Source organism: Oryza sativa, chromosome 11, assembly GCF_034140825.1.
Source record: "Oryza sativa Japonica Group chromosome 11, ASM3414082v1".
Lineage (NCBI taxonomy): Eukaryota > Viridiplantae > Streptophyta > Magnoliopsida > Poales > Poaceae > Oryza > Oryza sativa.
In genome coordinates this window covers 17596423-17623593 of record NC_089045.1, presented here as the reverse complement: position 1 = coordinate 17623593, position 27171 = coordinate 17596423, and the positions used below count along the sequence as shown (strand labels likewise).

Genomic DNA, 27171 nt, shown 5'->3' with positions numbered 1-27171 from the left:
CACATGCAACCTCGAAGCACTAGGAGTCGAGAATGTCAGAAGGTCTTCTTCCACACAAGCTGGCTCAGCTTCCGGAGATCAGAGGTTGTGATTGTCGAAGACCACCCACATAAGCCATCAAAAATCGTATTGCAAATTTTGATCAATGCCCATCAACGCCCTATGAGGGATGAAACCCCCATAGGACATTAAACAGGTTGCACAGGACATGTACATTAACAGGGCTTTTCAAGTCTTACCAACAAGTGGGGTTTCGGAAAAAATCTGTTTGATTTTACTTTTATGAGAAGAAGAAGTCAACAACATAAGCCGGAAAGTAAAATCAAATAGCTCTTTTCAAAACCTCACTTGTTGGTAAAACTTGAAAAGTCCTGGTAATGTACATGATCTGTGCAACCTGTTTATTTGAACTTCAGATAATGTCTCTGAACCACATGGAAGGCATAAAACAGAGCATCTGTTCATAAATGTAGTGTTATAAGCCTTATCATCTGAAACTATTTGTGCAATCTGGCCTGTTTACAAATTACGGCTGTTCTTGGTATTATAGAACCTCCAATACAAGTATTATTGACAATAACAAGTAGCTGAGAGTTTTTGAATACCAACTACTTGGTGACCCTGTTGATGCATGCAGATCTTGGATTATAGCTCCTTCTTGCATAATTCCAAAACTACCTTGCGCATATGAAGAAACATGATATTGATTCCAGGACTGTGATGCTGCATTACAAAATTTGGAAGGATTAGCTGAGGCATTTAATTACATCTGTGATGAGAATTTGACAATCACTAACCTTGCTTGGACAATGTGTAGTTTGAGTCATCAAAGCTGATGGTCGAGAGGAAGTACCCAAGCAACTGAGACTTCGCCACAAACTCCACCTTCTCCTGCACAACCACGGCACTGTCGAAGCTGACCCAGAGATCACCGCTGTAGAAGTAGTCTGCCACTGACTGGTTGTCATGAGTAACAAAAACACTCTGAGACTTCAGGTACTCTTCGATCTCTGCGTACGCGATTACGCCGATCTGGTTGCTCTTTCTCTGCTTTGTTCCAGCAGCTGCAGTTGGTGCTCCTAGCCCGTTCTTGTCCTTGTTTCTGAGGAACCAAGACCTTCCAAACAGAGGTATCCCCATCACAAGCTTGCATGGAGGGAGCCCTGCATCCAGCCACGAGATGACACCATAGCTAGCCGAGAAGTGAGAATCCTTGTCGTAGAGAGGCGCGTCAGCCGTGGTGACGTTGCTGTTCTTGTGCAGGCTGAACGTGATAATGTTCACCCAATCGAGGCTGCTCGACATGTCGTCTATCGGGTAGTTGAGGTTAGTGTCGGCCATGCCGAACAGGTGGTTCGAGAAGTAAACAGTAGCCGTCAGCAGGAGAGGCTCGGTCGATCTGGTCGTCGAATCCTCCATGATCTCGGCTCGCCATTCCGCGAGAAGATCTCCGAGGTTCTCCATGTCCAGCTGCGTTGCGGGAAACCTCCACGCCAAGTCGAGGCCATCGAAGCCATTGGCACGAGCCAATTCGATCGACGAGTTGATGAACGCTCTCCGAAGGTTCTTCTCCGAGGCCATCCTGGAGAAGGCGGCATTGGACACATCCTCCCTGAACTCATCCGTGCCAATGGACAAGATGGTCTTGACAGCGAAACCCCCACCGGAGGACTTGATGCTGCTCGAGAAATTGGAAAGAATGGAGCTCTCTTCACCGGAGGACGGCGGCGCGACGGCGCAGCGGGTCTCGTCGATGGAGAGCGAGCTGTAGTAGAGATGGCTGTACAGCGAGGTGTCGATGCTGCCGAGAGGCGAGTAGTGGCTCGAGGATGGCAGCCAGAAGCCAGCTCTCACTCCTGCAGACGATGCACCACCGCATTGCTGCTGCTGCTGCTGCGATATGGATGCAGAAACCTCTGACAGGAAAGCGAGGAGTAGGAAGATCATGGCTGAGCCAACGCGTGCCTGCTCCATCGGCGAGAGATGGTGGAGTGGTTGCGAATGCAATGTGGCTGTGATGAGGATGAAGTGGAGAAGGTGAGCATCTCCTTGCTGAAGCAGGGGTTAGGAGAGGGGGAGGAGAACAAGAATGAAGAATCTTCTGAGTTGTTGGGAGCAGATGGATTGTGATAATGCGTTTTGCATTGCAGGACTGCATGGTTGTCTGTCATGCATCCAGCTTCTGTAGACTGGTACAGTAGAGGTAATGTGCACTAAGCAAACCTCTGCTTTGGAGTGGTTAGCTTGTATAGGTAAAGTTTTATGGAGTAAAATTCTATTCTGGGATCTTAATCATCCTTTCTTTGACTCTGTGTGAGCAGTGCATGGACTTTCAGATGGTAGGGCATGCTTGGCTGCATCCCTCTGCTTGCAGTTTTTTCGAATTCTCACTGAATGCTTCTGGTTTAACCTATTGCTCTTTGTTCAAGCTCTGCTTTGGGTTCTGTGAACACCAGCCTGGTCCTTGTTAGGTAACAGTGGTAAACATTTGTCACACCGTAATTCCTATGCCTCTTGCTTCTTAATGAAGGTATTAGTGTTGGGACCATTTGTTGACTGTTTTTGGGGTACTACTACATAATGGAGTCGTTATTTATGAAAAAATACATAATGGAGTTGTTAAGTGGGGCTGTTACTGTTATGTGTTCCTAAAAAACAGAAAAAGTAGCTGGGATATTATATGATTGGTTCAAACGTTGACAACATGTACATAATTTTTTTTTCTTTGTAGGATCATTTAACTGCTCCACACATTATATTGCTACTTCTTGTACTAACTTTGACAACATAAATAAATTGTCCTCTTTGTAGGATCATTTAACTGCTTAACTACTCCACACATTGCTGCACCCCTGTGCTGGAGATCGGGTATCTGCAAACAGCCCATGTGCTGCCAGAGTTGAATTATGGTATCAGGGTGTTGAGGCTGTGTCTTCTTGTGCCTGGCTACTATTAGGAGGAGGAACATTTTTCTTGTAGAGAGATTAGATTCTGATGAAATGAATGGAGTTTACTATGGATCCACGGATACATGTCGGCCACAGTGCTGTAGAAGCTGCTGGCCATGTAATAGTTTCTTGCAGTTGCATTTTCAGCTCCTTTAGATAATGAAAAAACAAATATTCGCCGCAAATACTACGGAGATGACATTGACTAAAAAGGTTTATCTGTACTCTGAACTTTTTAAATTTTAACTGGTCTTTTATTGTAGGTCTGCAGCCAATTTTCCTCCAGGTGCTCCATGGAGATCACACGCTGGAGCTGAAAACAGTCATGAGGCAGGAAACTGTGTGCTGCGTTGCTGCTATCATACTAGCTAGATGGCTAAGGTTCTGTGTTTGAGATCTCAAGGAGTTCCCGGTGCCTACCAATCCTATGTTTTGAGGGAAGACTTGCATATGTCACACTGTCTCCAACTGAAGAAAGAGGTCCATATGATATTTGCCGTGCCTATCCGGAGCGTTTCCAGCTAGCTCTGCATTCCTGTTATATATAGGTGTCTGTTTCTCTTCTGTTTATGTACTGCGATGAAAATACTAAAGTTTTGTTTGGAATTGGACTTCAACAGGCTCACGTGAGAGTTTAATGTTCTCTTCCAAATGGGATCTAAGCATTTGGTGCACTCGATTTCTCTGCTCTTACTGTACAAATTATCTAAGTGGTCTTTAAAAAGCGATTCCTCCGTTTATATTTTTGTAAATGTGATTTTAATTCTGACCTTAGACATGACAAAGCCGAAAAACTTGAAACATTTGGCCTTGGCCATCGGTAGTATGTTCTGACAAAGTTCAAATTCTTATATTTGTCACTGCTGTCCAAATGTTTTAGTAGTACTCATGCGTATTTTTGGTGGACTTCATGGACTGGGTTGTTAGTGTCTCACAATTTCAGGCATGTGTAAAGGACTTGTACACAGGCTTGATTGCTGTCTCAAATGCCAGGAAAATTCAGATAATTCAGTTTCTACTTTAGTTCTGTTCGAACATTAGCATTCGGCAGTAGCCCATTGGGAGAAAAACTTCTTATTTTCTACGCACTCACTTTCCGACTTGCTAAACTGTATGTTTTTGAAAAAAAATGTTATATAAAATTTATTTTTAAAAAAGTCATATTAATCCTTTTTAAAATCTGAAATAATTAATACTCAATTAATCATATATTACTGTGCTCTCTATTTACACTATTATCATATTAACATGAATGATGATTTTGTAAATTTGCATATCAGTTAGAAACCCTGGGATTTTTGGGCCGAGCGTACATGATGCTGGCGTAGACGCGGGCGATGGCGGCGGCTGATCACCTATCGATGGTAGCTTATGTCTACGGTCGGCAATCTCCTGCCTGCGGAAAGAATCAGGGCTGAACATTATGCATGAAATTTACTAAGCCAACGACTAGGCTACAGTTGCTGACCAACAATTTATATCTTCTAGGAGTACTTCCTGTCTGAAACGGTGCAACGAATGGAGGATAAGAAGTGAAAAAGAACGGCCGTGTGAGCGTGACCACCGGAGCCGCCGCAATAGATTGCAGACCTATCATAAGTGCCCGTGTTTGAAAAAATTCGGTCCCCTATTTTCACATACGACTCCTTGAGAGAACTGCACGCGAAAATTTATTTTCGCAGACGGCCCTCCTAGGGAGCCATATGCAAAAAAACCGGGTAACTTTTCCATACGGGCCTCTTAAAGGTCCATCCAAATGTCTGAGTTACCTCCTCCTTTTTTTCATCTTTAACAATTCAATTTTTTCAATCATCCCCTCTCACCTTACCTCATACTTGTACTTATCTAGTTATCTCATCTCCTCTCCTCTCCTCATACTCCTCTCTCTCTCTCTCAAACTCTCTCCTAGACGAGTGGCGGCAGCCGACTGGAAAGCAACAAAGGCAGCGGCGGTGGCGGGAGGAGCACGGCGGCGTACATGCGGTGGCGGGTGGGCGGCAACGAATTCGGCAGGAGTCGACAGCCATCCTCCACACAGATCCGGCGGTGGCAGGAGGAGAACGGCCGCTGCGACGGGTGGAGACTGGCGGCGGCGGACAGACAGGGTCACCCGGATCCGGTGGCGAGGATGCGACTTTTATTTCTTTTTGGGTTTTTGTCTTCGCGTGCGGATGACATAATCATCTGCATGAAAAAATTGGATTTTCGTAGATGGGCCGGAGGTCCGCACACGAAAACTAATTTTGGCCCATCTGAACAAATAATTTTTTTTACTAGTGCGAGTACCCAAGCGATACTATCTAAGTAGATAAAAACTTTTTCTTAAGGATGTATAATATCCTAAATACCAACCTTACCACTAATCACTAGATGAATAAAATAAATGCCCTTACAAAACATCGGTTCAGATCGATTATACTGGTAATATAATACTCTCTCAATCCAATAACGTAGCACACGCGCGTATTTTAGATTTAACTTTGAAAACATTTGACGAAAAATTATTATAATATAAGGTGAATTTATATTTGCTAAAAAAACTATCAGTTAGATTGACATTTAAATTTATTTTCATATGGTTGTTGTTTTGTTGTTAGAGAACTTATTGTATATGGAAAATTATAAGTTAAACATTAGTTTTGGATACCGTGCCGAGTATAACTAGACCTATAATATATATAGGATAGAAAGAGTACTACCAATAAAGTACCGTAGTGATGCTCATAGTTTTTTGTCATGCTTAGACTCTGAGATGATATATGACAACTAGTGCAATAGGTTGTATGTATAATTATTTGTTTTAGGTTTGCATTTAATGATTGTACGACTGTCTGTTAACAAACCAACAAACTATCTATGTCTTATAAAAACTTAAACCATATTCTCCCCATCCTAAAATGTAAGAAATTTTAGATGGATTTTAGATGGTTTCATTGGAACTAAGCAAGCAGGTAAAATTGAATGGGGGTGGAAGATGAATGGTGGTGGAAGATTGTGAATGACTGAGATGAGAAAGCTGTGAAGAATTAAATAGGAGATATCTCGTGCGGTCCACTTAATCTGACTGATCCCGTGCGGTTGGGCCGCCCGCACGAGATAAAGTTGATTTTTCGCAGACATATGGGTGCAGACGGGCGCTACCTCCGTATGGAAAAATCGATTTTGATCGCACAGGAAAATGTTTTCTGTACTAGTGGATGACTCTCGTTAGTTGAGATGAGGGGTGGATGGAGAAATAAACTTGAACTTCATAAATAGCTCTATTTTTGGGATGGAGGGAGTATAATAGAACAATGTAGAATAGCAAACCGTGGTAAAAGCAGGAGTATTAACTATTTGTCCCCTATAGAGTAGTCTAACAATTCTTGGTCCAGATCCTGTCAAAATTCATTATTTTGCCGTATGTGCATTAGGCCTTCTGCTCCTGTCAAAAATTTTGTACATTTTTTCCTGTAGTTCTTCCTATGCTTAGTTGCAACTTTAAAAAAAAACAAGGGAAAATACAAAAACCACCTCATAAGTCGCTTGAGGTTTCATATTCCACCTTATAAGTCATTTTGTCAGTGAGAGCTTAAACATTATGATACTTAGTTTCGCTATATGCGCAAAAATAAAGTTCAACCAAACATGAAAAATAAATCTAATTCAAGCACTTGGACAAAATTAACTCAACTAACTTAGCTAGTGGTATAACTCTACATCAACGATAACGGGCTGATTCAGTTAAGCATGTGTGCGGTTTTTCAACAAAACTAAGTTGAGATAGATAACTAGGTATTTACAATAAAATGACTTATAGGATGAAATATGAAACTTCAAGTTTTACAATTTTTCGTAAACCAAAATGTCCAGGTTCTTTAGTATCTCCAGCTCTATGCTCATTTTGATGGTATGTCCCAACCGTAGCGTGCCATGCTTTACCGGATGAAGATTGAACTATAGGTACTCTTCGGGGCTTCCTAGTTGGCGTGTGCGTGCCGGCAACGCGCACGCAGCCCTAGGTAGGTTTTCTTTTTTTTTTCTTTCTATTACTTTTATTTCACTTTTGGATTTTCATTTTTTTCGTGGTTTTTTTTATCGCGTATGCCGGTGGATTTTTTTCCGTAGAATTTTTTTCGACGAGTATATCTAACGTAACTAACATGTTAGTTTTAGATAACGACGGTAATTAAGATAAGACTTTTTTTCTAGAACATATTTGTAAGTAACAGATTGAAAACAAATCTATATGTGAAGTCAAATTTTGAAAACATTCAGTCTAGATTTAAAAGCTTTTCAACTCGAAAATTGAATTTTTGAAGCCAAAATTTGAAAATTTTCAACTTTTCATCTCAAATTTGAAAAAACTTTCCACTATGGTTTAAAAACTTTCAACTCGAGATTTTGAAAACTTTTAACTCGGGTTTGAAAACTTTCAATTCGAGATTTTGAACACTTTCAACTCAAGATTTTGAAAACTTTTAACTCAGGTTTGAAAACTTTCAACTCGGATTTAAAAACTTTCAACTCAGATTTGAAAACTTTCAACCTAGATATGGAAACTTTCAATTCAAATTTAAAATTTTCAACCCAGATTTGAAAACTTTCAACATAAAATTTTAAAACTTTCAAGTCAAATTTGAAAACTTTCATGTTTGAGTTGGAAGTTTTTAAATTTGAGTTGAAAGTTTAAAGTTTTGACTTGAATGTTTTAAAAATTCGGGTTGAAAGTTTTTGAAATTCGGGTTGAAAGTTTTCAAAACTGAAGTTAAAAGTTTCAAATTTTACGTAGAGATTTTTAAACTTTTAGTAAAAGAAGAAAAAACCTCCTGAAAAAAAGTTAACTAATATGTGATTATCGGAAGAAAAGATTAAACTAATCACGTTTTCTCTTAATCCTCTTCACGATTTTTTTCTCTTAGTCATCATGCATGCGCGCGTGCCGCGAAAAAAAAGACCCGCTTCCTCGCTGGTGCGCTGGTGGGCCGGAACAACATGGGCCAAAAACGCTCGCTAGATCGCTAGCTAGCGCGTCTGCGCTAATTAGCGTTTCCGGTACTCATCAATCTACTATAGTTCATTTAGCGTTTCGAAAAAAAATGATTCATTTAGCGTGCCATGCTTTACCTAAAAGATATTACATGTTTTTCAGTTGAAAACATGCATCTTAGAAGGACATGAGGATGGTCATCGGAATGGGCAGCAGCGAGCTAGAGGAAGATTAGGAAAAGGAAGAGAAGCAACATCATGAGGGATGGAGAAAAAATGGACTAAAGAATGAAAGAGAAACATGAAGGAAAAGAACTCAAACTCCCTTATCAAAATAATGAAGAAGTGTAAAAACTAATTGTGAGAACTCCAATTTTGTACCTGAGGGCAAACAAATGAGGGGAGAGGCCGCCACTACCTGTTTTCTCCTCTATTATCTTTTCTACTTCTCTTCTCTTCTCTTCTCTTTAGCGATGGCACAGAGGGGAGAGGCGGCCCGCAAGCCCGGCCAAGGTCACTACAAGAAAACGGAGTGCCTCCGCCACCACCGCCGTCTCGAGCGCCTCCCAACTGGAGGAGGGAAAGTGTCACGACCGAGAAAATTTGCATTTTCCCGAACGCTAGTGTATTAATCCCTGTCCCAAGAAAAGCCGGGGTACACCACACAAACATGATATAAAAAACACATCTTTATTCCATCGATAATATTTACATTATTACAAAGGCGCTTCAGGCCTGACAATCAAAAATAAACAGCAGCAGACTAGCGGGCCTACGGCTCCATCTTCACAGGTGCTCAACTGGGGTATAAGCCAGGGCTCTACCTAGGACTTCTTCTCCAAAGCTTCTGTTACTAAAGGGGGGAGAGATAGAGCAAAAATGATTACAACCATAGTACTCAGCAAGCCACACCGGGAGATGCATGATTAATGCAATGGGGTACAAGGGGTAATAATATAAGGGTTAAGTTTTGCAGTAAACAACATTTAAAAGTCACTTAGTTGCCCAAAGCTATTTTATAAAGACGATCCTAGAGCTACACAGTATTATTAATCAAGGCCGTGAACCCACACGGACCTGCCTTAATCCAAGGCCTACGATGATTCAGACCGAACTGGCAACCTGACCTGGGTCCCAGCTCGTCCCAAGCAAACCCAGGCCAACCATTCCACATTTTAGTTGTTAAGCAAGTTTTAAGAATTAAACCACTAACTTGGGTACATTGCTAGGCTTGCCCATAACCGAGGGCGTGGCTATTCGAATAGATTATACTCTGATCAGAGGTGTACATCTTTACCCACAAGACACATCTTTACTCCGCATTCCACGGCCGTGGAACCCCGTCGTAAAGGATGTGACATAACCCCTTTACCCATCCTAGTCGTGACAAAAGCACTGACCCAACCTCGCCTACGGCCGGAATCCCGAGATAGGTAGGTAAGATTGAGCCCCTAGCAGCAGGACACCGGCCCTATGCCATGACATCTCGACTACCGAGCCGCAGCCCGTGTAGCCTTCATTTGCCCTAGAGATGTCCATCGAGCCCCGACTTCGTCCATCTCCATCCGTGTACTCTTGCTAGGACTAGACTGAGCACTGAGTTAAGCCTTACCCATTAGACATGTGGTTAGTACGGTAGTGTTTTGCAACAGAGGCCCGAAGACCGGTCCTTATAGTGGCCGAGGTGCTACTAGCAGAACCATGCACCTCGAGCCTAGCCTAAAACCATTTTGGGAGTTTTGAATAAAGGGGGGGGGAAGGTGTGTGTTCAATTCCATCACAAGCCAACCATTCCACAATGTCCAAATGATATGAGAACTCCCAAAGTCTAAAGTTATAAAACCACCTAGTGTTGCCTAATTAATCAGCGAAGCATCTACCTAAATTCATACTAGTGGAACCATTAATAGAGTACCCACTAGTTGGGATTTTGTTTATCCTAGGGTGAACAAGGTAATAATAACAATAGCAATAATAATAAGGTCATAACAAAGGTAAATAGGCATGGCTAAATAAAATAGTGATAACGCGGAAATTTAAGTAAAGCGGTAATGCAATAATTTAAATCAAAATAATTTTATAAACTGGGATTCAATATGCTTAAGGGTGATGCGACTTGCCTTGCTCAGAGAGAACGGCCTTCCGAACCTTCGGCGATGACAGCGAAGCACGCTTCAGAAACCTCCAGAACAATAGAAGCTACGCGAAGTACACAAGCAAAGCTACAAGCCTAAAAAGAAGCAATAACAATACATAAAAAGAAAGCACACGGTTCTTTAGGTTATAACAAACATTAAGAGACTTGAATGGGTCGATTCAGAGTTCGTATGACCAAGATATGGTCATCCGAAGTTTAATGCTGTTACATGGAGATTTACGAATTATTGTAATTAGGCTTTGCAACTATAAAACATGTGTAAGCGCTAGCCCGGAAAAGACAGGAAGGCTGCGCTATTGACATGCGGACCCCACATGTCAACCTAAGGGACCACGGTAGACCGAGTACACAGAGACGGTCCACGGGTCGACGGAAGCGGATCCCGTGTGTCAACCGAGGCAAGTGGCTGACAAACGGACTCCACTAGACACCACGCGGGATGCACACGTGGAAACCACACGGCTACCGAGCGGGCACACTAACAGGTCACCACACGCACACATGAACGACTGCCCACACCGATACACGGGTACCGGGGCCGACAACCGCACAACGGGCATGGGCGACACCGAAAGGACGAGGACGGGGCAACGAGGGAGAGGGATCCTTACCACCACGCGACGAGGCGTGGGAACGGAGACAGCTCAGGGACGACAGAAGCAAACGGCGAGGGAACGACTTCGGCGGCTATCCTTGGACGAAGGCGAGACGCGGCCGGCGCAACGCTTGACGATGCGGAGCTGAGGACGAAGACGACGACGGGGCTGCAGCAACCTTGACGAAAGGCGGGCGACGAACAGCACGGCTTGACGGAGGGACGAATACCACGACTACCAGGAACAACGGGAGGACGACGACGAAGACCGGCGGGGTTCGGATGGAGGGGAGGCGAGGCCGAGGACGACCTTGCCACTGCGATGCCGAAGGTGGAGACGGCGACGTCGGCTGGCGCATTGGCACGGTGGAAGGGGCTGCCGGAGTGGGTGCCGACGTGACCGAAGGAGGGGCGGCGCGGACGACGGTGTTCCGACGAATCTGAGGGCAGGCCGGGGCGGAGGGCGACGCTACGACGTCGACGAAGGAGACAACGGCGTTGATCGGCGTACCGGCGATGAACAGCAGCCGGCCGGAGATGGTGCAGTGGCGGCAACGCCACTGGACGCCGGCAGGAACGCGCCTCCGGTGCTCTCGGGTGGCGACGGCACGGCCGGCACACGGGCGAGGCGGTAGAGGCGGCTGGAGGTGGCCGGCGGCACGGGAGAGAGAGGTGGAAGGCAGGGAGAGGCGGGGTGGCCACGGGGGAGCTCGGGAAGAGGCAAAAACGAGAGAACGCACAGAGGGGGTTCCATTTTATAGCGGAGGGAAGAGAGCCGGCCACGGGATAGGGCGGAACGGCACCGAGAATGGCGGCCGGGGATGGCACGGCTGTTCCGGGCAATTAATGGTGCTATTCAAGGGGGTAATTAGGGGGAAAGAGAGAGGAATCAATGGGGTTTAATTCCCCCTAATCAATTTTGTAATTAGCCATTTGAATCGAGCGGATTGGAGGGAGGAACGGCGCTAGGGTTCACAGGAGAGAGAGGAAGGAGGCCGGCGGCTGGAGGTCGGGGACGCCTGAAGGGCGGGACCCACGCGGAAGGCGCGCGGTCAACGCGCGTGCGCGGGAGGGCTGCGGCTCGGCTTGGGCCGGGGCAGGCCCAGGCGGGAGGAGGAGAGGAGGGAGCTGGGCCGAGGGGAGGGGAGGCCCGGGAGAGGAGGGAAAAGGGAGGGAGGAGAGAGGGACTTCAGCCGCGGGCTGAGGGAGAGAGAGAGAGGGGAAGACTTTGGGCTAGACTCGGCCCAAAGGAGGAAGGAGGATTATTTTTAGTTTTCTTTTTTTAAAAACTCTGATAATTGTTGTTGTTGCTTAATATTTATTTCCGGTGTTCTAAAAATTAAAGTAAAATTTGAGGGCTCCTTTTAGACCAAGGAGAATTTAACAAAAATTCTTCGGGCCACATTCGAATTTTTCTTGTACGCATTTTAATGTTTGCTAATTTCTTTTTAAATTTTAATTAATTCTATTATTCCTTTTAGAGAATGATTTTTATTTCGGGATGAATTTATCAGGACGTGACAGAAAGTAGGAGACAGGAGGCGCCCGGCGGGAGATGGGGGAGGGGAGAGGCGTGGCGACGGCGCCACAACCGGCATCGCGGCCTATGCGTCTGCAGCATAGGGAGCGCATCCGCCGCCACTCCTGCCGCCTCCGGATGACGACTTGGACTGCCCCGACGAGGCGCCTCCCGACGCCCTCGCCTTCCTCGTCGTGCCGCACGAGGTCCCTTCCGCGAGTTGAGGGCACGACAGGCAGAGAAAGCCAGTGTCTCTGCCATTGCCGTCACCGCGATCAGGTACCTCCTCGTCGACAAGGGCCTCGACGAGGACCTGCTAGTGTCGGTCAACTCTGGCAAGAGCTCGCCTACATGTGCGACGAGTACGACCACCTCAGGGCGACACGGCCATCCACGAGCTTCCAGGTGTTCGTCTCGACCATCGTTGCTGTCATTGGCATCCAGCAGCGGGACCGCCCACACCCACCCGTCGTCGTGCCCCCGGTGATGTGGCGCGCGTGGAGCGAGCTTGAGCTTGCTGGGCTCCTGTTAACGACCAAGTTTGGTAAATCATAAATTAGATTTGAAGTCAAAACCAAAGCGGATTTGGGAGGAAATCGTTATTCACGGAAACAGAGTGCGCATTGGCTATTGTCTGCATCGGCTGACACCGAATTGGATACGGGGAAGCCGATGTAGCCGATTTCGGCAAGATAATCATAGAATCATTGTCGGTATCGGTCGAAGTGTTGTACAATTATTGCCAAGTATGGATTGAGTCTGAAGAAGGCAATTGTATATATTAATTAGGATATTTTGGTAGTTTCCTTATAGATATTTTCAGTAAGAGTCTGCCTAAGGGACTTGTTCGTATTTTCAAGTTGTAATAGAAGTGGAGTCATCTCTGGCAAGGACATTCTATGTATTTTGGGTATAAATATGATCCGAGACCGTGTAAACAAAAAACATCAAGTTTAGTACACTCTCGGCGCATCGCCACCATTTACTTTTCTTTGTTTTTGATGAGTACTTGCTTTCGAGTTGGGCTGCATTAGTTTCGATCTCCGGCAAGAGGTAAAGCTTGTTATGGTGGCTTGTGTTCTTGGGACTAGTGCTTACATCGTTACGACACTCTAGTCCTGATTACACAAATCGTCGAGTTATCATGTATGCTTATCGACTTTTCTATGTGACATTGTCAGCCCGCCTCTATCATCAAAAACAGTCAACGGGACCTCATATCATCGTTGAATTAGATTATATAGGATACCTACCATCCCAAAAAGGCTCTCATTAACTTATTTAGATTTTGTGTTTCTCTTTATGCTTAATGTTAAATCAGTTGAGTTTGATCTATTAAGTAATATCTAGAACCATAATATATAGCTTGTTCCATGATAGCTAATAAGGATAGCATTGGGGTTTCAGCCGATCTTACATGGTTTAGTTGTCTTGTTTTCTTGATATACTGAATCTGCCTTTTATATTAGGATCTCACTTGGATAAAATATATTAAGCTCGATGTCAGTCTATTAGGCTATCCTAACACTGGATTGACTCTTGATTAGAATATTTGATATATATTGATATATTAGTATAAAGTAGTATCGGAGCACTAGTAGTTACACGTCAGATTTGCCTATCGACTATGCTGTGAATATATATAATCTTCGCTTTGAAGTATCTCTAAACTTGAGTGGTTTATAATGTCTCTCGGTATCCTGACCGATCTATCCTAATCACTTGGTTTAAACGTACTCTGAAGTGTAGATTACATATTATTGATATCTACAGCCCATAGAGCAGGTTTAACTCCTCCTTTGCTGCATACTTCGTTGCTGATCTGATCCATATCACATCGGCCTAGGATAAACGATACGTCATCGGCAACCCATCCGATCGGCTATCATTTACGGATTTAACTTTGTTTGCGATGTTTCTTGTTGGTTGTAGGATCAAACCAACTGGCACGCCCTGAACCCAAAAGTAAGATTTAGGACCTGCACTAAAGTATGCAAATCTCTAAGGCCAGTGTGTGTTTTTCGCATCGACAGCTCCCTACCACGCCACCGCCCATGCAGCAAGTACATAGCACGCAGGAGCTCGCCACCATGGGCACCACTCGCGATGCCCGCCCGCTCCGCTCCACATCCCCCATTGCCTCACTGTCCCCATCACCACACCTCTCCCCTCCCTCATTTCATGCCGGTTGCCCCACCTCTCCCCCTTTCCCTCCTCCCATCAGGGCAGCGACGGCGGAGCTTGGTCGGGATCACCAGCCGCCTCTTCCCTCTCTGAAATCGCTGAAGAGAAGAGGAGAAGAAAAGAGGAAAAGAGATGAGAGGAGAGAAGAAAGAAGAGATGTGGGTGTCACACTTTTTCTTTCCACTTATATTTGGGTCCCACAACTTTTTTATTTTTTTTCACTAACTACGATGCCACGTAAGCAAATGCAGAGATCCATACTACCATAGGACCAAAATTGCACGGTTTTATATAGGTTACGGGTGAAGATTTTGGTATAGGGGATCAGGGATATAATGCAAACTCGATGTAAAGTTGATGGACTACTGGTAAACTTATTCCTTTCTTTTATTTTCTATCGCCTCCCAGTATACCGAATGTCCCTCAACTTGACATCGAGTTACAAAATCGTCCCCCAACCGTAAAACCGATACAGCGCATCCTACAACTTACAAAACCAATGCAAACTAAGTTCCTTAGTGGTTTTGACCCCGATTTTATCCGACGTGACGACTAAGTCAGCGTGGGACCTACGTGGGCCTCACATGTCAGGATGCCACGTCAGCACGCCGGCCTATCTGTTCCTCTCCTTTCTCCCCTCTCTCTCTCTCACACACTCTTCTCTCTAGACTAGACAGGCCGGCCAGCCCGCGGTGGGGAGGAGGTCACCGGCGCGAGGAGGTCCGACGGCCAGCCGGCGATACGGCGGCGGCGACGCGGCAGGGCAGAGACACGGGACAGGGGAGGGCAGCGCCACGGCCGCAGCTGGTTCAAGCTGCCGATGCTGTCGTCGCAGCAGGCTTCGTATGTGAGCAAGGACCAACAGGGCGAAGAAGACGACGGCCACGACGAGGAGGTCCTCATCCCCGGGTTGCCGGCGAGGTTCACGTACGCGCGCGGAGCTTGAGGTTCACGAACTGTTCTCTCTATAAGAAAATCTAACAAGTCACTGTTAGATCTGGTACTGCCAATATATAAACACTCTTCAGCTTAGCTCACAAAAGGGCACATCCAATCCAAAAAGTCCAAATAGATGGAGTTCTTCAAGCCTTTGACGACAATGGCTGCTGACAGATTCTTGCACTTCGCCTCGCTCGTTTCCATGGTGGTCTTGGTACGTGCATTTTCTTTTCGGATCGTCTCTCTGCTCTGCTGTGACCTGTGAGTTGATCTGACCATGTTAATTGCATACGCGCGCGCAGGCCGCCGGATCGAGATCGCTGGACGGCATGGCAGCGCTGCCGCGCCGTGGCCAGCTGGTTGCCGGTGGGGACAACGACAAGAACGAGTGCGTGTACACGCTGTACGTGGAGACCGGGTGGATCTGGATGGCCGGCACGGACGCGGCGATTGGCGTGGAGCTCGCAGCGGTGGACAGCAGCGGCTTCGCTGTTGGGGACCTGGAGCGGTGGGGTAGGCTCATGGGCGCCGGGCACGACTAGTACGAGCGCGCCGCCGCCGCATCGCCTGCCGACCGTCGGACCTCCTTACGCCGGTGACCTCCTCCCCACCGCCAGCCGGCCTGCGTCCAGAGAGAAGAGTGTGAGAGAGAGAGGAGAAAAGGAGAGGAAGGGATATGCCGGCGTGCTGATGTGGCATCCTGACATGCGGGGCCAATGTGGATTCTACGCTGACTCAGCTACCACGTCAGAAAAAATCGGGGTGAAAACCGCTGAGGGAGCTAGTTTGCACAGGTTTTGTATGTTGGGAGATACGCTGTATGTGGTTTTACAGTTGAGGGACAATTCTTTAACTCGATAACAAGTTGAGGTACCTTCGGCGTACTTTTTCCAATTTTCCTCCTCTTCTTCCCTCGGCTAGGCGGCCCAACCAGCCAACCGGCCGATATCGCGGTCGAGCCCACCAGGCAGGACGCACGCGCCGATGCGCGTCGCCTGCTCCCACCCGCTGCTCGCGCAGCCCAATCGCGAGCCACGCCACGCCGCGGGCACCAGCACGCCAAGACAAAGCGAGTCGCGCTGTGCCAACTCGTGTGCCGCTCCGCTTCACACAATCCTTGAAACATGACCGGCAAGATCATCATGCCATCGTTTCATGCAACGCTCTGTACATCTCGATGCCCAACTGCCTACTCCGACTGAGCTGCAGCGACGCCACCGCACACAAAGACTTCATCGTCTTCTCGTACCGTTGCACAGCGCAACAAAGGGTTCACGTACTCGTGGCTGCAATTCGCGACGACCGCGCTTGACTTCCCGCGCGGTAACACATCGACGCCTCACGCACCGCCCAAGAAACCGCAGCACTACACTTAGGCAAGCCGTGTGCCATACCACCAAAACGATGGGCTCAGCAAGCAAGCAAGCCGGCCACCACCACCATCACCACCACCTCCAATGGCACCTCACGCGCGACGCATCGTGCGTGCCAGGAGGGGTCATCACCCCTTCACACCGCGCCGGGTCGCCACAACCGCAAATACGAGGGAATCAAAAGTACACGCCCTGTGTGCCTACACGGAGACTTACGTGCCGACGATATTATTTTGCGCGCATCGCAACTTCGCCTGTGCCCGTTTACCATGGGGGAATTTAACTATTTACCACTTTTAGGTTGGACAATTATCCAAATGCCCCTTTTAGGTTTGGACATAATTTTTTGCCACTTTTACGAGATGCCTTCTTAACTATTTGCCACTTTTGCTCACATGGCATGCCAACATGGCAATGGAAGGTAGAAACCAGTGTGGGTCACACTTGTCAGCCTCTCCTCTCTCTCCTTCTTCTCTCCCTCCGGTCCGATGTGGCGAAGGACGAGGCAGAGCGACGGCGCCGGCGGAGAACGAGGCAGAGCGGCGGCGGACGGGCTCCTCGCAGTCGCCGGCTAGGATGAGCCCCCGGCGAGATGCGCCGGTCGTCATGGGAGCGAAGACGGCAACGAGGTGGGAGCGTGTGACGGCGGCGTGGACGGGCAGTGGGGGCGAGCGGAGGAGGAGGCAGCAGCGCACAGCACCTGCGGTTGCAGACGAGGGCGGCGCAAATGAGGTCGGGCGGAGGGAGGCGGCAGAGAATGTCGTGGAGGGCATGGTTGGCGAGCACTGTGGTGGGGGAAATTTAACCGCTGCCACGCCTCCTCCTCCATCGGCGCCGCCGCCACGCCTCCTCCTCCGGTGGCGCTCCTCCGTCGGCGCCGCCGCTATGCCTCCTAGGCCGTCGCGAGGAGCCCATCCGCTGCCGCTATGCCTTCTCCTCCACCAGTGCCGCTGCTACTACTCCTTCTCCACCGACGCCGCCGTTCCGCCTTCTCCGTTTCCGCGAGAAGCCCGTCCACCGTCGCTACACCTCCTCTTCCGCCGCCGCCGCTGCTCGCCTCCGCGAGGAGCCTGTCCGCCGCCGCTCTGCTTCGACCTCCGCCGGCACCGCCGCTCTACCTCGTCCGCTGCCACATCGGACCGAAGGGAGAGAGGAAGGAGAGAGAGGAGAGGCTGACTAGTGGGTCCCACACCGGTTTCTACCCTCCGTTGCCATGTTGGCATGCCACGTGGGCAAAAGTGGCAAATAGTTAAGAAGTCATCTCGTAAAAGTGGCAAAAAATTATGTGTAAATCTAAAAGGAGTATTTGGATAATTGCCCAACCTAAAAATAGCAAATAGTTAAATTCCCCGTTTACCATGCGGTACCTAACGGACATGCCGAGCTCTCCCGACGATCCTTCACGCGCGCGACCAAAGCCGTGTACGCCGCTTCCTTCCATCGTCAATCAGCCCACGCGTGCACGTTGCCGCGCCCACACCCCCGTTGCTCCCGTGCCCATAATTAACCTGCTCGATCGACACCGTGTCCTTCGGCACAAGTGGCGCCACGTCGCGTCGCGTTTAAGTGATGACACGACTTATCTTCTTCTCCACTCCACGTTGGGACCACTACCACTGGTCAGTGACATACACGACTGAAGGCCGTGCTCGAGGGCTCGCCCATGAACGCCACGCCGCCACCACACCAGAACTCACCTTATAAATATATACCACCTAAAATATGAAGATTAATAGCTAAAAATACTTACATTTTTTATATGAAGATTCATAACTAAATATACTTACGTTTTAAGCTGTGTGTACAGATTTATAACTAAGTACTTATATTTTAGGACAAGGAGTACTTTGATACGAAGTATCAACAAAGACTTAGAAAAAAAAAAGAGACTAAAATCAAACAATAACATGACACCATATTTTTACACGCCTTATTTCACGACAGACTTTTAGGTGTGTTTAGTTTACATTAAAATTGGAACGATGTGACAGAAAAGTTGAAAATTTATGTGTAAGAAAAGTTTTGATGTGATGGAAAGTTACAAGTTTGAAAAAAAAGTTTGTAACTAAACTCGGCCAAAGTTGATTTTCTTCAGAGGACGAGTTTTCTCAGCTCCCTGACGAACTCCTCCACGAATCTCCTTTGCACGGCGTCATCCGTCAAGAACTCCCGCCACTTCCTCTCGTCGTCGTCCCCTCCACCGGCGTCGGCGACCGCCGCGTTCACCGCGTCACGCACCGCGTCATGGCCAAACCATCCGTCGCCATCTCGCCGCGCAACCTCGGTACCCACGCGGAGCTCGCGCGCGAGCAGCGCGGCGTTGAAGAACTGGTCGCTCTTCATCGGCAGCAGAACCAGCCGGCAGCCGGCGACGAGCCCCTCCACGACGGAGCTGAAACCGGCGTGGTTGACGTAGCAGCCGACGCTGCGGTGCCGCAGGATGTGCTGCTGCTGCACCCACCCCGAGTGGACGACACCCCTCCCCTTCACCCTCTCCTCGAACCCCGGCGCCATGCACTTCTTCACCTCCGCCTCGGCGTCCACGCTCCTAGGGAAGTTGAGCACGGCGACGAACGGCTGGCCGGTGGCCTCCAGTCCGAGGAGGAGCTCCGTCGCGGCGGCGGTTGGAAGGAACGTCTCGCTGCCGAAGGAGGCGAAGACGACGGCGTTGTCCGGGAAGGAGGAGAGCCATGTCTCCCACCGCTCCTCCAGCTCGCCATGCGGCGGCTCCGGCACGAGGGGACCCGTGACGAGAATGGGCTTGTCGTATTGCGTGGCGACGTATTCGATGTAGGGGCCTTCCATCTCGGCGCAGGTCTTGAAGACGAGGACGTCGCTGGCCTTGTCGCAGGCGGCGACGCGGTCGTACGCGCTGGGCATGCCGTGGAAGCTGGTGAACACGTAGGTGAAGTCGGCGGCCTGGTAGGTCGGCACGGTGGCCAGCGACGACGACGGCGGGAACCCCACGGGCGCCGTGGCGAGGTCGTCGACGGTCGGGCACGACGCCGCCCCGTGGTGGAGACGACGGCGCGCGGGGACCGTCAGGTACGCGCTGGTGACCGCGGTGAAGACGGAGAAGTGCGCCGCCCTAGCGCCGAGCTGCCTGGCGACGTCGGCGACCCACGGCGTGGCGAAGTCGAAGAGCACGACGTCCGGGCGGAGCCTCGCGAGCAGCGCCTCCACCTGAGGCCGTGTGCCGTCGAGGGCGAGCTTGAGCAGCTCGGCGCCGTCCGCGTCGACCTCCGCCGTGCTCTCGGCGCCCACGGGGAGCCCCGGCACGCGCGGCAGATGCAGCGCCGCGACGACGGCCGTGCCGTCCGCGGGCAGCATGGCCTCGACGCGGGCCACGTTGGCCGCCGCCGACAGGAACGTGACGCGCACCCCGCCGACGGCGCCGAGGCTACGGGCCAGCTGCGCGAACGGGCTGATGTGGCCGAAGGCAAGGAACGGGAACAGCGCGACGTGCATCGCTTCGTCGTCGGCCTCGACAACGGCGGCGGCCATGGCACTGCAGGCATCCACACGTATCATGCTTAGTTTGAGGATCGCTTTTCACTACGCAGCATTTTACACCCCATTGCCTTATATTAAGCCGTACTGCACAAGGTCAACCACTAAGTATTTCATTAATCATTATGCAAGTGTTTGCTTGGCAAATGAGATTAAGAATGCATCTATCAGTTTTTGTTAAACTTGTCTATCGAAATGAATTGAGCCCATCTTTTAAAAATCTTCTGCACTAGCTCGTGCCACTCGTGTCCAGGTCGCAAGCATGGATCTATCAGTTTTGGGTGAAATGATCTATTCAAGTAATTTACTTAAAAACTCGTTGTTGTATTATGTAATATTTAAAAACTAGCATAGTGGCCCGCGCAGATTGCGTTATATTTTCTCTCATATAATAGTATATATGTTTTCTCATTATATTATTCAAATATATTAAAATAAGAACATAATTTTAAATTTTGCAATAACTTTAGAAAACTACTAATGTATAATATTCATATTATATTTTATATACGTGTTAGTTACTAATTATTTTTAATATCAAATTTTAGTTATTTATAAATTATATATATTCCTATATGGACTATAGACTCATATTTTAATATTTTTTTAAGAGTAAAATGCACCAGCGGTCCTTAAACTTGTCGTGAGGTTTCACTTAGGTCCACGAACTTGCAAAGCGCACATCGAGATCTCTAAACTTGGTTTATTGTATCATCCCGGTCCAAATCCACGTTTAACCGTGGTCTTGCCTACGTGGCATGCCACGTGAACGATGATATGGATTTTTATATTTATTTTTTTCTCCCTTCTTCCTTCTTTTTTCACCACTGTGACAACCCCTCCCCTCGTGCCGCCTCTCACCACCAAGAAAAAAGAAGGAAGAAAGAGAGAAAAGAATGAAGAAGGGAGAAAAAAATAAAAAAAAATTCCATGTCATTGTCCACGTGACGTGCCACGTAGGCAAGACCACAGTCAAACGCGGCTTTGGACCGGGATGATACAATAAACCAAGTTTAGGGACCTCGATGTGCGTTTTACAAGTTAGTGAACCTAAGTGAAACCTCACGACAAGTTTAAGGACCGCTGGTGTATTTTACTCTTTTTTTAATTCCGAATTTTCTGTAAATTGTATTTCTATATAAACACTATGCTCTTCTTCCAATATTATTTATTTTTATTTCTGAATTTTCATATTATATTTTATATACGTGTTAGTTTTTAATTATCTTTAATATCAAATTTTATTTATTTGTAAATTATGTATATTCCTATATGGACTATAGACTCGTCTTTTAATATTTCTTTTTTTAATTCCGAATTTTCTGTAAATTGTATTCCTATATAGATCTATGCTCTTCTTCCAATATTATTTATTTTTATTTCTGAATTTTTATTATTTCTAATTGTATTTCTCCGTGGACTCTAAACTCATCTTTCAATATTATTTAATTTTTAATTTCGAATTTCAGTTACTTCTAAATTGTATTCCTATATTGACCTTAAACTCTTCTTCCCATGTTTTTCTTAATTTCAAATTTTAGTTATTTGTAAATTGTATTTTTATACGTACTCTAAACTCTACTTTTAATTTTATTATGTTTATTCTAAATTTTAGTTAGTTTTAAATTCCTATATAGACTCTATACTCTACTTTTAATATTCCTTATTTTTTAATTCCGAATTTCTATTTTTTTTCTTAATTGTATTTCTATATGGACTCTATACTCTACTTATAATATTCCTTTTTTTCAATTCCAAATTTCAGTTATTTCCTAATTGTATTTCTATATGGACTCTATACTCTACTTCTAATATTCCTTATTTTTAATTACGAATTTCAGTTATTTCCTAATTGTATTTCTATATGGACTCTAGTCTCCTCTTCTAATATTCCTTATTTTTTAATTCCGAATTTCAGTTATTTCCTAATTGTATTTTCTATATGGACTCTAGTCTCCTCTTCTAATATTGCTTATTTTTTAATTCCGAATTTCAAACTATTTCTAAATTGTATTTCTATATGAACTCTAGTCTACTCTTCTAATATTTCTTATTTTTTAATTTCGAATTTCAGCTATTTCTAAATTGTATTTCTATATGGACTCTGCCTTTTCTTTTTCTCCGATTAATGTGAGAATTTCTAGGCCATGAGAGCGAACGTGGAGACACATTTTTCTATTGCTTTAATTATATAATAGATTTATCATAGGATATGATCTGCCAATCGTCGTTAGTGGTCCCGAGCCGCCACCTACTCCTGGCTGCTTGGAGCAGAGGAGAGGAGAGGAGAGGGAGAGAGAGAGGAGAAACAAAGAGAGAAGAGGTGAGAGCAGTGGAAGAGAGAGAGGATGGGAGGTGAAAAAAAATGAAGTGGCCTAGAGGGAAAAGAGAAAGGAGGGGAGAAAAAAAATATGTGAAGGAGAGGGGTATTTTCGCACAGGGATCACTTAAGAGGCCGGCGAAAATAGATTCATTTTGGCATGTGGCCCATTAAGAGGCCCACTTGCAAAAATAGATTTTGGTATTAGTGTCTCTTAAAGAGCCGTATGCGAAAATAGAGATCGAATTTTTGCAGATGTGACCAATTAAGATCCATGTGTAACCTATAGGGGTCTTCGTACAGAAAAGTCGTTTTTGTAGTTCAATGATCATAGATAACAGTTATTTAAACTCATTTTATCTTAGTTTGAGCCTAAGTGATGAGAAGTTAGCAAATCTTGTATTTCAAGGATTGTTGGCACCTATCAAGGTCATATTATTATGTCACGAGTTTGACAGTATGGTTCATCTAATTGTTAACGACCAAATTTGGTAAGTTATGAACCAGGTTCGGCATTTGAATCGAAGTGGATTCGACAAAGAATTGGATTCGAAGATCATTAATCTAGATTATATAGCATATCTACCATCTCTTAGAGGTTTTGATCACCTTGTCTAGATCTTATATTTATCTTTATGCTTAATGCTGCATCCGATCTATAATTATAATATCTAGCTTGTTTTATAATTATTGAAGGAGATAGCATCGGAGTTTCAGCCGATCTTATCTGATTTAGCTATTTTACCTTATATGTTTGATTGTTATGCTAAATCTGCCCTTTATGTTAGGATCTTATTGCATTAGAGTATATTATACTTGTTGTTTAATATATTTTGCCTGTTTTGATATCTTAATACAGAGTGGTATCGTAGTATTAGCCGATACATGCTAGATTTATCTGATTGGCTATGCTATAAACGTTCGTATAATCGTTATCTTAATATATCTTTAGGCTTAAGTGATTTATACTGTCTCAACATGATGTTCGATTTATCCCAATCACTTAGTTTAAATATACATGGATAGAAGGATTATATGTCGCTGATACCTATAGCCGATTGAATAGATTTAGTTTTACATTGCTTCATTATTCGTTGCCGATCTAATGCCAATAACATCGGCTCAACGATTGACGATATGTCATCGGCTCCTAGCCGATCGGCTATCGTTTATGGATTTAACCTCGTTTTTCTTGTCTTTCTTTCTTGTTGATTGCATGATCAAATCAACTGGCATGCGTTTGAACCTAAATGCAAGATTTTGGACCTGCACATGAGTTAAGCAGATCTTCTAGGCTAGTGTGTGTTTTTCGCATCAACATTAATGCAGACAATATCAACTCACGAAAGCCGATTAAATGATGTAAAAGAAGAAAAAATTTAGAGTTATCAAAGTCAGCAAAATGAAAATAATTTTGAAGCATGAGACCTCATACTCCAAATTTGGGGTCATGAATTAACACCTAAATTTAGTAAGCCCAAAATTCATTATCGGTCTAGAATTAGTATCGGCCTTATGGTACTGGAATTGGCTGATGGAAATTATCAGTCGCTAGTAGTCAGGTTCTTAGTGGATTCTGTTAAGGAAATTAGTCAATTACAGAAAACTTTTCTGGAAGATGCCGAGTTCAAGAAAGATCGTCGGGTTGGATGAGAATTTGATGATAGCCAGAATAGCCATCATGGAAACAGTAAAAGGAGTGATTCGCTAGCCGCTCTAGTATTTCTTCAATAAAGGGCAGCGGGAAGTGGTCCTTCCTGGTAGCCTTGTTGAACTATCTATAGTCTATGCACATTCTCCACCCCATGACGGTATGTTGTGGAAATAACTTGTTTTTTTGAGTTTTCAACATCTGTCATACTTTCCTTTTTAGGAACAACCTGGACTGGGTTGACCCACTCACTATCTTACATGTAAGAGTTTTAAGACATCTTTTTTCATGACCTCTCTCACAGCATTATTTAGGTTTTGTTGTGGCTCTCAAGAGGACGCACAAGAATGATCTAAAGGAATATGATGAGTATAGAGGGCCAGACTAATCCCCTTAAGATCTTGAAGTGAGTAGCCTAGAATAGAGCGATGCGTTTCTAACACAGCTGTGAGTTTTGAGGTCTCGCCATCGAAAGCCTGACGCTTATGATGACGAGTGAATCCATAGCACCATACAAGAAGGCATAGCGAAGGCCTAAAGGAAGTGGTTTGAGCTCAACCGGAGGTCGTGAGGATGGATCAGCTTTGGGTAACTCGATCAGCTCTCCAGGATTGTCCTCCGATCCTCTTCAATAAATGGATTGTCATCATCTTCGACGAGGGATTCATTGGACTCGAAAGGAGAGATGGCCAACAATTCCTCAGTTGACTCGGAATTGGCAATGGGTTACGTCCAACAAATTTTCAATCGTAACATCGGGATGGAAAACACCATTTTCCCAAGTTTGATGTTGAGGACTCTTGTATGCGGCACATCAATGCGAAGTTTCTCTATGGGATGGCCCATGAGAAGATCGAAGTCAAAGACTTCTAAAACATGGAAGTCCAAGATAGCCTCGACATCATTGTGCCGGATTGGCATCTACAAAGAATCCCATAACCTTCGATGATAGGACCAGATAGGATCTGAAAGTGTTTTTTCTATTGGTGCCAATGGTTCATCCCCTAAGCAATTTAATGCAAAGATTGTAGACATAATGTTTGCGCCAATAGTTGGATTATAAAGAGTTTGCACCATGGCCTCTCTCATGAGACATGTAATAGTTAAGGATGGGGTGTTAATCCGAATTACTTCAGAAGAAAGCTCCACCTCCCTTAACCACTCATCCCTCATGATGGTAGTTAATTCCTGTTGCATCTCTTTGAACAGAATCTCCTTGAGTGGCATGGGAGAACTACGCAGGACCGGTGCACTCTTTTGGCATGAATAGTTTGAGGGGCTTCCATAATCTTCAAAAAGATCACCCTCAAACTGGAATGGAAATTCCGAAGGCTGAATTTCTACCTTCGGTTCCCGTGGTTCGGGTGATGATTCAACGGTCGAATCATGGGATGTAGAGGTTGTATTCTCCGATTTGGCCATCGGAGGTTCCTCATGCGTATCCTCGATTTCCAGGACAGTTTCACAACAAACGAAGGAGGTGTTCTCCATGATACAATCCAAGAGTTCCCTATCTTCTAACGTCATTTTGTGTGCAAACAAACCTCCGGCAAAAATATTGAGATACATGACAAACTCCTTGTCTAAGCCCAAGTGGAAATGTTACAAGAACCCGTGATCGGGTAGAGACAAGTTAGGGCCATCTTGAATTAACATGGAGAAACGAGCCCAGACTGCACCAATGGATTCCTTCTTATTCTTTTGAAAGCTGAGAACCTTCTTACATTAAGAGACTACAGTGGTTAATGGGAAGAAAACAAGGCAGAGCTAGCTTTTAATTCCTCCCATTCACCATGCAGTTTTCTCACAGTATGGACGTACCATTGCTTCATCCTCTCTATAATAGAGAAGAAAAACAATTTCCACTTTAAGATTTCTTATGTCATGTCCACTATTTTTAGGCACGAGAACAATTGCTCAAACTCATGTAGATGATGGTAGGTATTTCGCTTTCATGTCTTTAGAAGTTATTGTTCACGAACCATGGCTAAAAAGCTAGGATGAAGTTCATGGCCAAATGAACGGATAGGTCTTGAAGAAAAAGGTGGCTCACAGAACTCGCCCCATGGAGTAGTAATGTTTTGAATAGAAAGGTGCTCCATGGTAAGAATAGAAAGGAAGAAGAGATACGAGGATGACTCAGGTTCGGAGATGACACATCAACCGTTTCCCGGCAATAGCGCCAAAAATGCTTGTTGGTAATTGATACGGTCATTGATTAATCCGCAAGCGCATGGATATCGCTGTAGTACTTCACCACAGAGTATTCCAAGGTTATCGAATCACGGGGAACGTGTGTATATATGTAAGAACATAATTCTATCTAAGGGCAACAACTAATGGTAGGCTAAGGTTAAAGATGTTACCTATGGGTTAATTTACTATACTTGAGTTAAAGGTAAAACCCTGTTGATTGCTTTGGGCACCTGCTCTCCCCTAGTCTGCCAAGCTGAGTCCGACCTATGGCTCTATGATGTACCCGAACGTGGAGGGATACAAAGGACGAACCAGGCTATCACCACCTATCGCATACCTCACTTATTGTGGAGCATACAACAAACGAAGGTAACCGCTAACCTAGACACCACGTCTAAGTTATTGATTTCTACTCTAGCCTCATTTAGAAACTTCCTTCTTTATCCAGAGTCCTAGTATTATAGCACTTAATAAATCAACTAAGCGATGAGCCCACAACGGTGGGAATATATCTGATTCAAGCAAATAAATTAAATATCATAAGGAGATCTGGTATACTTACTTTATTGAAGGAAGCATCCGCCGAGGTACAAGCAAGAGAAAAAGACCGACAACTCTGGCGCTTCTCCTTAACTCCAGTGGAAGAATGTCAACAAACCCGACACTCCTCCTAAACATCCCGAAGTGAACTCCGATTTTTGGGACACTCTTTCCGGAGCTTCCTCTCACTCTCTACCTAATTCCACATACTAAAGTGATGCCTAAAATATGAAAGTGAGTTGTACTTCCCTTGAGTTGTATGTTTTCGAA

The 27171-nt window shown here is 45.7% G+C and overlaps 2 protein-coding genes and 1 long non-coding RNA gene across 3 annotated transcripts; 1 reads left to right on the top strand and 2 right to left on the bottom strand.

Moving 5' to 3' along the window:
* Positions 1 to 437: 437 nt before the first annotated feature.
* On the bottom strand, positions 438 to 2122 carry LOC4350476 (nod factor hydrolase protein 1). Its single transcript, XM_015761035.3, has 2 exons — positions 798 to 2122; positions 438 to 723 (listed from the first exon to the last, which is right to left on the bottom strand). Exons 1-2 carry the CDS (start codon positions 1972 to 1974, stop codon positions 545 to 547), a joined length of 1356 nt encoding a protein of 451 aa, XP_015616521.1. The 5' UTR covers positions 1975 to 2122; the 3' UTR covers positions 438 to 544.
* Positions 2123 to 14908: 12786 nt separating this feature from the next.
* LOC112936987 (uncharacterized) lies at positions 14909 to 16164 on the top strand. Its single transcript, XR_010737808.1, has 2 exons — positions 14909 to 15525; positions 15614 to 16164. It is a non-coding gene; the product is annotated as an uncharacterized lncRNA (long non-coding RNA).
* Positions 16165 to 18467: 2303 nt separating this feature from the next.
* LOC136351106 (anthocyanidin-3-O-glucoside rhamnosyltransferase-like) lies at positions 18468 to 27171 on the bottom strand. Its single transcript, XM_066305340.1, has 2 exons — positions 26924 to 27171; positions 18468 to 20192 (listed from the first exon to the last, which is right to left on the bottom strand). Exons 1-2 carry the CDS (start codon positions 27037 to 27039, stop codon positions 18776 to 18778), a joined length of 1533 nt encoding a protein of 510 aa, XP_066161437.1. The 5' UTR covers positions 27040 to 27171; the 3' UTR covers positions 18468 to 18775.